Here is a 13,084-nt window from a genome sequence, read left to right as displayed (position 1 = left end):
CCACAGTCCCTTCTCCTAATAGGTGTGCTCAGGAATACCTCAACATGGTTTACAATTTACATTGTATTTCTGAGCATTTCAGAATCAACATCAATTGGCATATTTTGCAAACCTCTTTTTATACAGAAGTTTTTTTGTTTAGCAAAATGTTAGAAAATAATAATGATAATAATAATAATTAATAAATTAATAAATAATGATAATTGATTAATTAGTTAATTAAAATACAAACAAATAAACACGTAATGCATTTTGATGTACAGTTGTACTTTTAATCAATTTTGTTAAGACTAGTCGGACTATTATGTATGCATGATGGTATTTTATATAATGCTGTAATCAAGAGTATTCATTAATTCTTCACATAATTATATACATAAAAATGTTTTGGATTTAATATTTCAATATGCTAAACCAATTCGTGACTTCAATCACTTATAACAGTTTTGCTACTATTAATTTGATCACATAATTTTACAAAATCACAACCCAATGCTATCTCCTTGGAGCAAATGCTTTTAGATGGAGTTTATTATAGTCCATATTGGACATACAGTAATGCTTCCATAAAATAGTTGATAGTTAATGAGGCTATTTCTGTCAGTCCTATCTATATGAAAAATCACACTCTTTTCATTTCAGACAATCTACTCAAACATATAACATGGTTTGATTATTTGGATTTTGTTTTTATGACTATGAATTAACTGTTAAGTTTATTTACTAAAGCTTAACTTTCTCAATGCAGCAAATTGCAACATTTGCTAGCATCAGTTCCAAACTATATGCAATATGCATAGCCTCCTTACTATAACATATTCAAATCAACCATACTCCAAGTGTTGTACAAATAAAACAATTTTGGCTTCTATAGAAATGACTTTTGGCCAATGCCAGCAAGGAATTCTATTAAAATTTTTACCGCAGTGTACTCTTGGATGCTATGCATGTTTAACTTATGACATAATACAATATTCATTAGTATTATTATCTTGTGTATGTATTTTAAGGTGCCTACTGTGTCAATAGTACCCCCTTTATGAGTATGCATTAAGATCTCCTTATTTTCACATCCTTGAGATGGTATTTTGATACATTACTTTTTAATTATTGTTATTATTTCCACTTCATTCAATATTATTAATCACATTTTTATACAAAATTTAACACTATTTCCCCAATTTATGCCATCATTAAAGCCATCACAGTACAAGTAATTTATTGCTCAAGTAGTATGATATCAATCATACACTTATCTTCATGTGCATGTATGCACCTTTATAAAATGTTCATTTTTTTATAAGGCTAATTGCTTAAAAAGTTACGTGAACTTTTCTAAACGGAACAACATTTGAAACATGCTTCAAAATATTCATCGCCTCTTTTGATTACGCTCCACGAATGCACGCCAAATGTTTATTTGCATTGTGTCATCAGCGAACATTATTCCATGTCGACAATGAGCTTTGATGAACTTTATGATGCAATACTTAATACAGCATGATGCCACCTTCATCTCACCTGTACTACATCTTGTTACCTATATCTATAATGATGCTATTTCAGAAGCATGTGCAACATTTGTTATGACTTTCAACTAGTTATGAATATTGCATGCATATTTTGCTGAAAGGCTTTATAATCTCTATAACTTGTGATATGGACCAGTGTTGGTTTACTACTGCTCTCAACACAACCATTCATGTCAACAAATGAATCAATGGGAACTTTTGCTGACATGCATTAATGTCAATAGCACTTCATCCAGAAACTTTTGAAGACATAAAAGATTATGTCAATGAAGCATCACAAAGAACTACTACCAGCTTGCACTACCTATATCATGATATGTAAAACTTTGCCTCTTTTCTAGCATCCACTTGCAGATGAGGACAGTGTGTTAAACTTGTTTCATGGATAATGATCAACAATGGTCCAGTTAGTTTGTTTTGAAGTTTGTTTACACCAATTATATAATTGCTTGTGATATTGTGCTACACTAACAAGTGTACGGCACTGTGACACATCCTATCATAATGCTTCGCTGGCAGAGACAATTAAATGGACTTGACTTTTATGTGTATTGTCAACATTGCCATGGACAGTTTCAAGTCAGCATCTTCAATTTTCAGCGGTATTTGTCAGACCATTACATTTGACACATCGGATTTCCATCAATAACTCTTTCTTTATTAATGACTGTTTGTTCTGAATCAGCAATTAGCGATCATCAAAGCTTCAATTAGCGATCATCAAAGCTTCAAGCACAATAAAAATTGAACTTTCATGGCTCATCCAGTTTCTACGAATGAACTATAAACACTCTTCATCTTGAATTGTTTTGCCTGCTCATGTTTGAGCCAACAACATGGACACTTTCGCGTTAATTTTTTTATATTTTACATTGCATTCGCATATTATTTCATTATCTTAAATCATAATATAGAATGCATTAATATTTTTACTAACCACTTAATATGTATTTTTACAGGCTCTCCAAATTTTGACTTTTACATTTTCGGTTACTCTTTTGTTTTTTAAATCGTTTGCCTTTACTTTGGTCTCTTACATAATACACCCTCGTATTATATCCATACTTTATTTGACGATCCGGAGGATCTTTAACGTGCAGGGGGAACCCTGTAAGAGACCAGAAATGGGCTGAATAATAATTGGTATCATGATTCCATTGTTTTAGGAATCATGGTACTAATTACCAATGAAGACCCAAATCATAAACAGATTAAGAGTCATGAATAATTGATAAGCTTGCTAGGTAGCACCAACATTCTAAGTGGACAAACTAAGAAGGCCAGTAGTGCTTAACACTTCATTATCATATGAATGATCACTTAAGATCAGTCTAAATAACCAGTCGTGATTCCTCATGATATGAGCAAAGAGGTAGTCAGACCTCCCAAAACATCATGATGGTGTGTTTACCAACAATCATCTTAAGTGGCCTCTTATCATATTAATGAGAGAATAATAATTATTCTTTAGTAACTTAGTTTGGAAACACCCAGAGAGTTGGGGCTGCCTAGATGATCTAGTGGGTAGTCGATCTCTGATCTCAGGACTGTACACACTCATACCAAAGAGCCTCTCTACTAACAAGAATGGTTACTTCATTAAAAGACGATAACAAATTAAATATCTTGTCTTTGACTTTGATCATTGCCTGATGAACCCATGCACGTTGATAGGGAATCCCACCCTCCAACAGTAGTACCTGTGAATTCAAGGAGGTAGGCTTCCTCAGCAGAGTGTCCTGCCCATATACAGTGATGCAAAAATCAAATACTTTTGCAGTAATGTTTTGAAGGATCAAGCTAGCTTTCATATGAGACCAAATTCATTACCGATGCGACAAAGTAGCATACCTTGTTCTCTGAACTTTTGACCGCCCTCATACATAGTAGGCCTTCAATGCAACCCACAGGCTACTAGGGCGACCATCAAAATTTCATATTGTTGTTGCAAATGATTGTTGTCTGGATATCATCAACAGAAGTATTTTGGTGGAAATGGTCAAAATCGGACAAAAACTTTTCGAATTATGAATTTTCAAAGTGTCCCATTCTGACCGGTCATGAACTGAATAAAATAACGCAGTCCAAAAATACCATTTAGGAGCAAAATTAACAGAAGTATATTATTTGCCTTGTCATACACAGGCTTTTTCATAATATGCATGTTTTCATAGGGTTTCATAATGAACTAATATGCATGTTTTTCATGCTTTAATAAACCACCAAGTCTATTTTAAATATATTCCAGCTCCCTTCTTGGTTGAGCACTTTACTGTGAGCACTTACTTACCTTACTTGGATTTATTTACCTTTTCATATAATGCATATTGTAAAAGTGTCAAAGGGGTTTCTTATGAAATGGTACTTTATAGGTCAATAACATATCAATTATTTTTTCAAATCGAGGCACTGAAATCTTGCTTTTAGAATTTGCCAAAATTCATGGCCGACATGGCACATGATCAACAGTCCAGGTGAATTGTTTTCACAATCAAAAGTTTAAGCGTGTGGGTTTAAAATGCATCTAATAATAAATGAACTGAAAAATCTGGGAATTTTTTATGCAGTCATGGGTGCAGAATTCTGATTTTTTTAAGGACAAAATCGCCGAAATCAATACAAGCTAAAACTTGATCATAATGTATATAAATGAATAATTTATATAAATATTATTTTGTGTATATGTTCCAGTCTCCATAATATTTTTCACAAGTACCAGTATATAAAATATCCCGTAATTTATCGTATTTAGCCTTGTCAGCAAAAATCACAAATTTCCCCCAAAACAGCAAATTAATGTGACTGAATATAGTAAGCCTGTGTACAATGCAAACTTTTAGTGTTAATTAACGAAAATAATTTAGAACCTATATCAATTATCATTAACATATTAATATTAAAAAATAATGCCCAAAAGTCTTAAACTAGCAGTGCCTGTCTTCAGAGGCTTGTTTATTGACTAATTTAAAAAAAAACAGTTGAGTATAGTCTTATTTGCATCACTTGAAGTAAAAATCTCTCATCATTCATCATGTTGAATGCCATTAAAAAGATGAAATGAATTAGCACAATTGTACACTCTTAAAAATATTACTAAATCATTGACAAAATCATACTCTTGGATGGTAAAAGGGAACGTCCCTTCTAACTGGGTAAAGTTTACTCAACTTGATTATGTAACACGTTTACTCCGGTATTGTGCAAAATTTTACTAAACAGCAGAGCAAAATCTTTTCCCTTTTTACTTTGGGGTAAATTTTACTCAATTCATGTGATTTTTGGTTTACAATGTGATTTTTGGTTCACATTGTGATATTTTGATTTAAAATGTGATTTTTGATCAAAAACCTGATTTTGGCCTGTCTTCAGAGGCTTGTTTATTGACTAATTTAAAAAAAACCAGTTGAGTATAGTCTTATTTGCATCACTTGAAGTAAAAATCTCTCATCATTCATCATGTTGAATGCCATTAAAAAGATGAAATGAATTAGCACAATTGTACACTCTTAAAAAATATTACTAAATCATTGATAAAATCATACTCTTGGATGGTAAAAGGGAACGTCCCTTCTAACTGGGTAAAGTTTACTCAACTTGATTATGTAACACGTTTACTCCGGTATTGTGCAAAATTTTACTAAACAGCAGAGCAAAATCTTTTCCTTTTTACTTTGGGGTAAATTTTACTCAATTCATGTGATTTTGGTTTACAATGTGATTTTTGGTTCACATTGTGATATTTTGATTTAAAATGTGATTTTGATGAAAAACCTGATTTTGGTCAATTTAAAAATCAATTGATAATCAAATGATTTAAACAAATCGCTGATTTAAATCAACTTTTCAATGTTTGCAAGTTTTGTTAAATTTAAAAAAAAAAAAAAAAAACTATTCATAGTCCCTCTTTCAAATGTTATCAATTTCAGACAATCCATAGACGAATTCGTCTGACATTTTAGTTCGTATTTTTATACGTAACATTTTCCAGATACAAAACACGGTCCGGATTTTTTTTAGGCGAGGAGCATCATTTAAATAATATAGTAAATCAATTTTAATATGTACTTCTTGATTTTTACTTTTGGATTTTTAAATGTATATTTAAGAGTCCCTCTTTCAAATTTTATACTTATGTGTAATCTTGGCATTTTATCGCTATATGAATTTGCCAATACTATTTGTTCAAAATTTGCATTAAAATGATCAGAAAAAAACTATTATTGTCAAATTTTCTGGGTTTTTTTTTCTGTTATGTTATTTATTAATCTAAAAGTATTTTAGGCGACTAAAAAACCCACCCTTTTCTACGGGCAGATAGACCTTTCAACTTCAAATACGGTCGGGTGTTTTTGTGCTTTTTGTTTTCTAGAGGGAAGCTAAAATTGCCCTATAAAAAGTAAAATCATCACCAAAATCGGAAGAATTTTGACATATTTTCTAAATTTCAGCCAAAATATGGTATAATTTTATGATTTAAGCAAAATACACTTTAAATTCTGGATCGGTTGGGCCCGTAGAGAAGGGGTTTTTCGTAGCCATTAATACTATTAAGTATTATTAAATTTATTTTACTTTTTTATTTTGTCACATTTTAATTTTTATAATAATAAAAACTAATGCTAAACTTAAAATTTGTATCCATCGTTGAAAATCAATCAATCCCGGAAATCAAGCCTGTTAATATTAGTATTAAAACCCCAAGCCGCGATGGGTAGATTTGTTTTTAATACACAGAATTAAGAAAGTTTCTCTCTGACATCCAGCTACATGGGGTACATGCATCTCAACTAAAATATTCTAAAAGCACCCCAGTAAATAATTTATAAAATAAAACAGATGATAGCCTTGATAGGTACATGTAGCATTTAAAAGGGCTACAATGTACAGTACTGCATGAAGAAGAGGCAGAGGTTTATGACCAAGAACTTTAATACAATATTGATTTTCCCTTTGTGTGTGTGCCATGTACCATGAACAATTACATAATAGTATTGACTTTTCTTGAACTTAATAAAAAGGTCAGTGGTAAAACAAACAGGTCTTGCAACTCATCATCATCACTCCTACCAGAGATCTTCTTGCTCCTACTAGTTAGTAGTTTGCTTTCAATGAACTTGCTTTCAAAAGGGATACCATTTCAGACTTTGCTCAAAACTGGGAATATTGGCTCAATTTTTATAATAAAAAATTGGAAATTTTTTGATGCAAAATTAGATAAATTTCAGTGCAAAATTGCTTACATTGAAATCCAGGAAATTGATATTATATTTTGGTGGCTATTTCGTTAATTTGTTTTTTTTTTGGTCAGATCAGATACACATTCATACGCACTGAAATCAGGACTATTTTTTAACAGTTTTCAGCTATGCCCTATGGAATTACAGATCTTCTGCACCCCCCCACACACACACACACACACTTTTTATAACGCTTTCCAAGTTTTCTGGTCATCTTAAACATAATTCCTCTATGGCCTATATTGGAATTCCATTTATTTTGCATTTTACAACAACAGTTGTTTGGTCATACTATTCCTGTATGCCCTTTTGTCTTTCATTTAGGAATTCCAGATTTTTTTAACCTCACTACTGGATTTCCAGAAATTTTTGGCGATGGCTAATGGAAATCCAGATTTTTTTTCGATCAAAATCTTATTCCTCAACCCCCTTGAACACAATAATGTTGCCTGGATTTCCAGGGTTTTTGCTCCTCACTCCTGGAATTCCAGAATTTTTTTTTGGGATGGCTAATGGAAATCCAGTTTTTTTCCTGATCAAAATCTTATTCCTCAACCCCCTTGAACACACTTGCTACCTGGATTTCCAGACTTTTCTTGCTCTTTGTATGAGGATTTCCAGATTTTTAGAGCATCAAGTTTCCATATCCTCTATGGGGGGTGTGCATACTTTATCTGGAATAGCCCATTAGATACGCCCGTACGACGCGCACGGGCTAGCTTGACAACTGACTCCCTTTTTTGTTTACCCAGCATAGCAACGTACCACATTTTCACTGATTTTGAGGCCAATTCTTGACCGTTTTCAACCAAATAAAGTTTAAACACGTTCCGTATATTCATCGATCTCCGTATGAATTTGGCGACATTTGGATCGAAACTGACGGAGCCTTTCCATGATACATAGATAGATACATAGATACATACAACATTCCCCTATTTATAGTAAGATTATTATTATTTATTCTTTCTTTATTGAGGGTAATACTGCTTCAGTGACAAGCACTGCTTTTCAAGCAGGCCCTCATTGTATACATGTTATAGCAACAAAATATTTTACGATATAGCATACAGTATAATGTATTTACAATATACTAGTATTACAAATAAGTATAATGGTATCATCAACTACAAGATAATTATAAATACCATGATTCAAAATACAGAAATACAATAATTATATTTATACAAAAATCAAGCAAGCAAATGAACAAAATGTAGATAAAGACAGGCCTAAATTTCTTTAATTTTGACTGAAATTGGCCTAAAGTCATATTTTCCATCTGAGCTCTTACTGTCGGTGGCAAAGAATTCCACATGATGCATGCCCTGGACGTGAAAAATACGTTGACCTGAATTTGATTTAAATTTTGGAACAATTAATGTATTAGAAGTATGATTTCTAGTTATATGATTATGGTTATCATGAACAAAATCAAATTGAGAAGATAAGTATGATGGATATTCATTCTTTAAACATTTGAAAACAGTCATTAATAGAGTATTATGCCATCTTTGATCAAGTTTAACCCACTGCAAAGTATTCATTAAATCATTAGTTGGTGTCCTTATATCTGCTGAGAGAATTATTCTAGCTAAATTATTATGAAGTACCTGAAGCCTATTATGGTACTCTACACTAAAATTTGACCAGACCATGCTGCCATTTTGGGGAGTGAGTTTTTCACTCTTTTACATTTAGAGAGTATATCGCTTATTTCAAACTACAACATGAATGCACAACCTTGGATACAATAATTAAAATACTAACCAATCATGAGTGAGTTGGCATGGTTTGAATCACTTTGGTGTTGCACACACACTGCAGTGGCACACACTGGCGTACATCTCGCAGTGTACACGTCACGCTACAGTTTGTCCTCTCTGAAGTACAAAGTGACAATGCGCGCGTATACAGCATGTAAACAGTGGGTAGTGCTGTGTCTCTGCTGCAGGTACTTTGTACTTCAGAGTAGACAGACTTTATATCAGGCTGTGTTCATTCAACTAAAATTATTATTATAGGAACTATTGCTATCCATGTGTATTTCATATCAATTACAAGTGCTATTTACTTACACTTTTTGTATTGTATCAGGATGGGACTATATCATTCTGGAATGGTGTAATGGAATTGAAACGAACAAAGTCAGTCATGGTAAGATAACAATAATGCATTATGTCCACAGACTCTTTAACCTATAGTCATAAACCCTAACTGTTATCTAGCCCTAACCTTAAACTTCACTTTAATCCTAACCTATAACCTAAGCTCTAATCCTAACCTTAAGCATAGCCCTAACCCTAGCCTTAAACCAAAACCTTACCATCATACGGAAAAGTAGTCTCTTTTGCTCAAATAAAAGGGTCCCACATTTAAGCAATGGGAGAAAATTGTCTTTTTCGCTTTCAACTTCAATTATTATAAAGGGAAAGTCTTTTATTTTTGGCTCACTCTTAATTGTCTCATGTATATATTAAACTCTACTTTCCCCGATTTTCAAGGAAATCTGATGAAAGACCTCGTCGTACAGGAGCACTAAACACCGCAAGGTATTCCCAAAATCTCACTCAATTTACTGTGAAATACACTGACATGCACCCCGTGTTATTAAAGTAGCGTGCTACAGACGGCCCTCAATTGATAATTGTCAGTCCGATTGACTTGGCTCACACGATATTTCCTAGAAATACTTCGCCAGATTCTACTCTACAAAAAGGAATCTGATTGGTTACAAAATGCTGTCGTACAGTAGGAAAAACCATACCCTCTTCCGTACAGCCCTGCTTAGTGTGCTGTGTGGTAATGTATGCATTGTGCATTGACCTCGAACGCCTCTGTACATACAGTGTGCACACACTGGAGTCGAGTATAATTTATTTAAAGAGACTTTCATAGGAAAACTTTTCCATATGACTTTAATGCTAACACTTAATTATCCTAGCCTAACCATATCCCTAATCCTAATGCTAACCCTAACCTTAACCTTATCCCTGACCCAAATTATATCCTAAAATGACCTAAACTCTAACGTGGACCCTTTTTGGACTAATGACCCTTTGGACTAATGGACTGTTTCCAAAAACTATTAATATCTCAGAAATTAAGTCCAATTCAAGGAAATATTTGATGAGGAGTATAAGAATGAATGTCAGGAGGAAGATGAATGTAGAATTGAATGGAGAGAATATGGAAGAGTTCCAAGAGAGATGCATGGAGGAAAATGGGAAAGGAAAGAGTTCAAGAAGATTGACAAGGACAGCTGTCAGGAGGAAGAGGAGTGGAGAGGTGCATGGAGGAAAATGGGAAAGGGAAAGAGTTCCAAGAAGATTGACAAGGACAGCTGTCAGGTTGTCAGGAGAAAGAGGAAGAAGAGGAGTTGCAAGAGGAAAGAACAAAAAAAGGGAAGGAAAATGAACAGGAGGGGAAGAGGAGTAGAAAGATAAAGAGAAGAAGGATGAAGAAAGAAAGGGAAGAGGAGAGGATCGAAGAGGATGAAGAAAGACAAGAAGAGGTGGGAGAAGAATAGAAGTAGGCGAAAGAGTATCTATAATTTTTTCCAAGGTTCCTTTGACAGCTCTTAATTTGTAAAAGGAAATCTGAATAACAGAATAGATGAAGAGTGTCAGAAGTACAGGTGATAGTATTATTTACTCTTTCCATTTGTTTATTCTTCAGGCTGACCAGAATTCAAACAGACAGAAAGCCAAATGGGTGACAGATTTTGTCATCATGACTCATTTTAACAAGCTTATATTAGGAACAGGGTAAGTAAACCAGTTGAAATTTATACACCCCATATGGGGTGTTTCCATAACCTGACCACCTTTTCTGACTACCTTGTCAAAAAGATGGTCAGAAAAATGGTCAGAAAAGGTAGTCAGAAAAGGTGGTCAGGTTATGGAAACACCCCCAATGTATTACAAATCTGTAAAATGCGTTGGAAGCAGAATTTATTTCTGCGCATTTTGACACCTCATTTGATTCGATAGCCCAGAAAGCAATAAAACACCTGTCAATTTAATGTAGTGAGGTCCAGATTTGAAAGTTGCACTTACATACAAATTTTTACAATATAAAAACACTCCGATATCATTACACAGATTTCCTTCCATTACACTGAATACAAAATCAATACAATTTACTGCAACTTTCAAATCTTGGGTAACATTGATTTAAATGTACGCTGTGCCGTCAATATTTAATCAATTGCTACAAATGAGGTGTCAAAATATGCAAAAATAAATTCTGCTTCCAACGCATTTTTAAGATTTGTAATACAATTACCGTTTTTGAATAATGGTCATTATTTAAGGGGGTTAGTTACTTTTTTGAGATGTTTATTACAGAAGGAAATGTGTGTGTGGGGCGGGTGGGTGGGTGGTGTGTGTGTGGGGGGGGGTGATCCTACCTGGGAATCAAACTCAGGATCTCAGGTTTGCTAGACATATGCCTTGGCCACAGGAGGTTAATGATAGCAACTGAAAATTAGCTATATAAGTGGCAGTAGTGTAGCGTCACGGGGGAACGTGCCCTCAACCGATTTGAAATTTGAAGATAGTAAGAGAGTTTTCTTTCATTTTACCTCATTAATTTGGCTTACCAGAAACTTTCCTGACCATGCTGACTGTTGTTACTAATAACATTTTATCATATAATGTCCTTTAGGCCTAATGCCATGAAGTTTTCAAGTCATGTTATAGGGGCAGTTTTTATTTTAATGTTTTTCTTACATTTTCCATGTTCTTGTGCACAGTTTCCGAGATGTTGGGACAGAAAATGCACAAAAAATGTCAATATATATATAAACAGCCCCTTACTTTAACCTTCCCCATTATGGATATTTTTGTTAAATTTATATTTTTTGTTTGTCTTTTTCAGTGATCGTGAAATTCAATTTTATGAGCTATCAACATTTGAACCTTACTGTCAAGTGACTGGGTTAGAGACTACTCCTCTCAAATTGGATTACTGGTAAGAAAAAGTGATAAAATGGGCTAATCCAGATGAAATCCATACACCCCCTATGGAAGACATAACCTAAATCTACACCCCTTGTGTAGGAGATTAAGGTCCTGTATTCCTTAGGGGGTGTATGGATTCCAATTGGAAGAGTGCAATCATATCCCTCAGGAGATGATCAAAAACCCTGTTCTAACCTGTGTTAAAATTTTTCTAGCTGTATGAAATTAAAAATATCTGTTTCTTTTCCAAAGTGGATTGGTTTAGACAGACATTTTTTCAAATAAATTCAGAAAATTTTCATTATTAATTGTCAAGTTTTTAGTGATTTTTTAGGCTCATTTATCCTCTTCCAGAAAAAAAAATCCAGACTGACCAATCCTACTTGGCAATTTTTTCCACCCATCGAGTAGGGTTTTTTCATCACCTTACCAACGAATATGTTTAGCCCAAATCGGTGATACTAAAAAACATTGAAAATTAATACTTACTTTTGGAACATATTCCCAATTTATGTGTATCAATAATACATTGTATTAATGTTCTGTTGTTTTCCATTTGTGTACAGTTGTGTAGGACATGATGAATGCATTATAATGTATGGAGATAGTGATGGGTGCATTAATATCATCATTATCAATGGTACAGGAGAAACATTAAGGTAAGACTGGGGTAGTGTGTCTGTGTGTGTGGGGGGGGTCAGTACAGTTGTGTAGGACATGATGAATGCATAATAATGTATGGAGATAGTGATGGATGTATTAATATCATTATCAATGGTACAGGATAAACATTAAGGTATAAGACAGGCATATAGTGATAGGATGTGCGATGAACATCTTTCGAACCTAATATGTATATATTTATATCTTCCGCTCTTCTCCGGCATTCCTCTGTGGCTCAGTTGGCTAGAGCGTTGTGCTAGTGTTACAAAGGTCGCCAGTTTGAATCCGACCAGATGCACTGGTTTTTTTTTCAATATTTTATGTGTGCTGGCTGCTCTCAGGGAAAAGATTGAAATTTGTTCATCCTATCAACCCAGAGAACTAAGTATAATATCTTTCCTTCCCAGAATCCATTGCAACATGATAAATCACCTCATTTCATCAAATGCAGGATCAAATGATACTCCCATTACTTTGTACAGTTCCCTTTGTTTTCATTATGAGTAATAGACTGGCTAAACATGGGTCGATAGTCAAGAAATAAACATATTTTGCAAGATCTGGATGTGCTCTGTTCATTGAGGTACTTTTTGTCACTAGGGGAAGGTGGGGCATAACGGAACACTTAACTTTGAGGATGCTCTGTGACGTCACCATAAGTAATATGACTGTAAAAATTATATATTCA

The 13,084-nt window shown here is 33.8% G+C and overlaps 1 protein-coding gene across 1 annotated transcript in view; it reads left to right on the top strand.

Annotated features, from left to right (window-relative positions):
• Positions 1 to 13,084, top strand: part of LOC140160669 (cilia- and flagella-associated protein 337-like) — a 99,085-nt gene that overhangs the window by 21,015 nt on the left and 64,986 nt on the right. The window contains exons 7-10 of the mRNA XM_072183944.1: positions 8,867 to 8,926; positions 10,448 to 10,536; positions 11,651 to 11,743; positions 12,300 to 12,392. Coding sequence (XP_072040045.1) covers positions 8,867 to 8,926; positions 10,448 to 10,536; positions 11,651 to 11,743; positions 12,300 to 12,392 — 335 coding nt within the window. The remainder of the gene's footprint in view (positions 1 to 8,866; positions 8,927 to 10,447; positions 10,537 to 11,650; positions 11,744 to 12,299; positions 12,393 to 13,084) is intronic.

Source organism: Amphiura filiformis, chromosome 9 (assembly GCF_039555335.1).
Source record: "Amphiura filiformis chromosome 9, Afil_fr2py, whole genome shotgun sequence".
NCBI classification, from domain to species: domain Eukaryota; kingdom Metazoa; phylum Echinodermata; class Ophiuroidea; order Amphilepidida; family Amphiuridae; genus Amphiura; species Amphiura filiformis.
The sequence above is the reverse complement of the archived record's forward strand: the minus strand, read 5'-3'. Positions and strand labels throughout refer to the sequence as shown.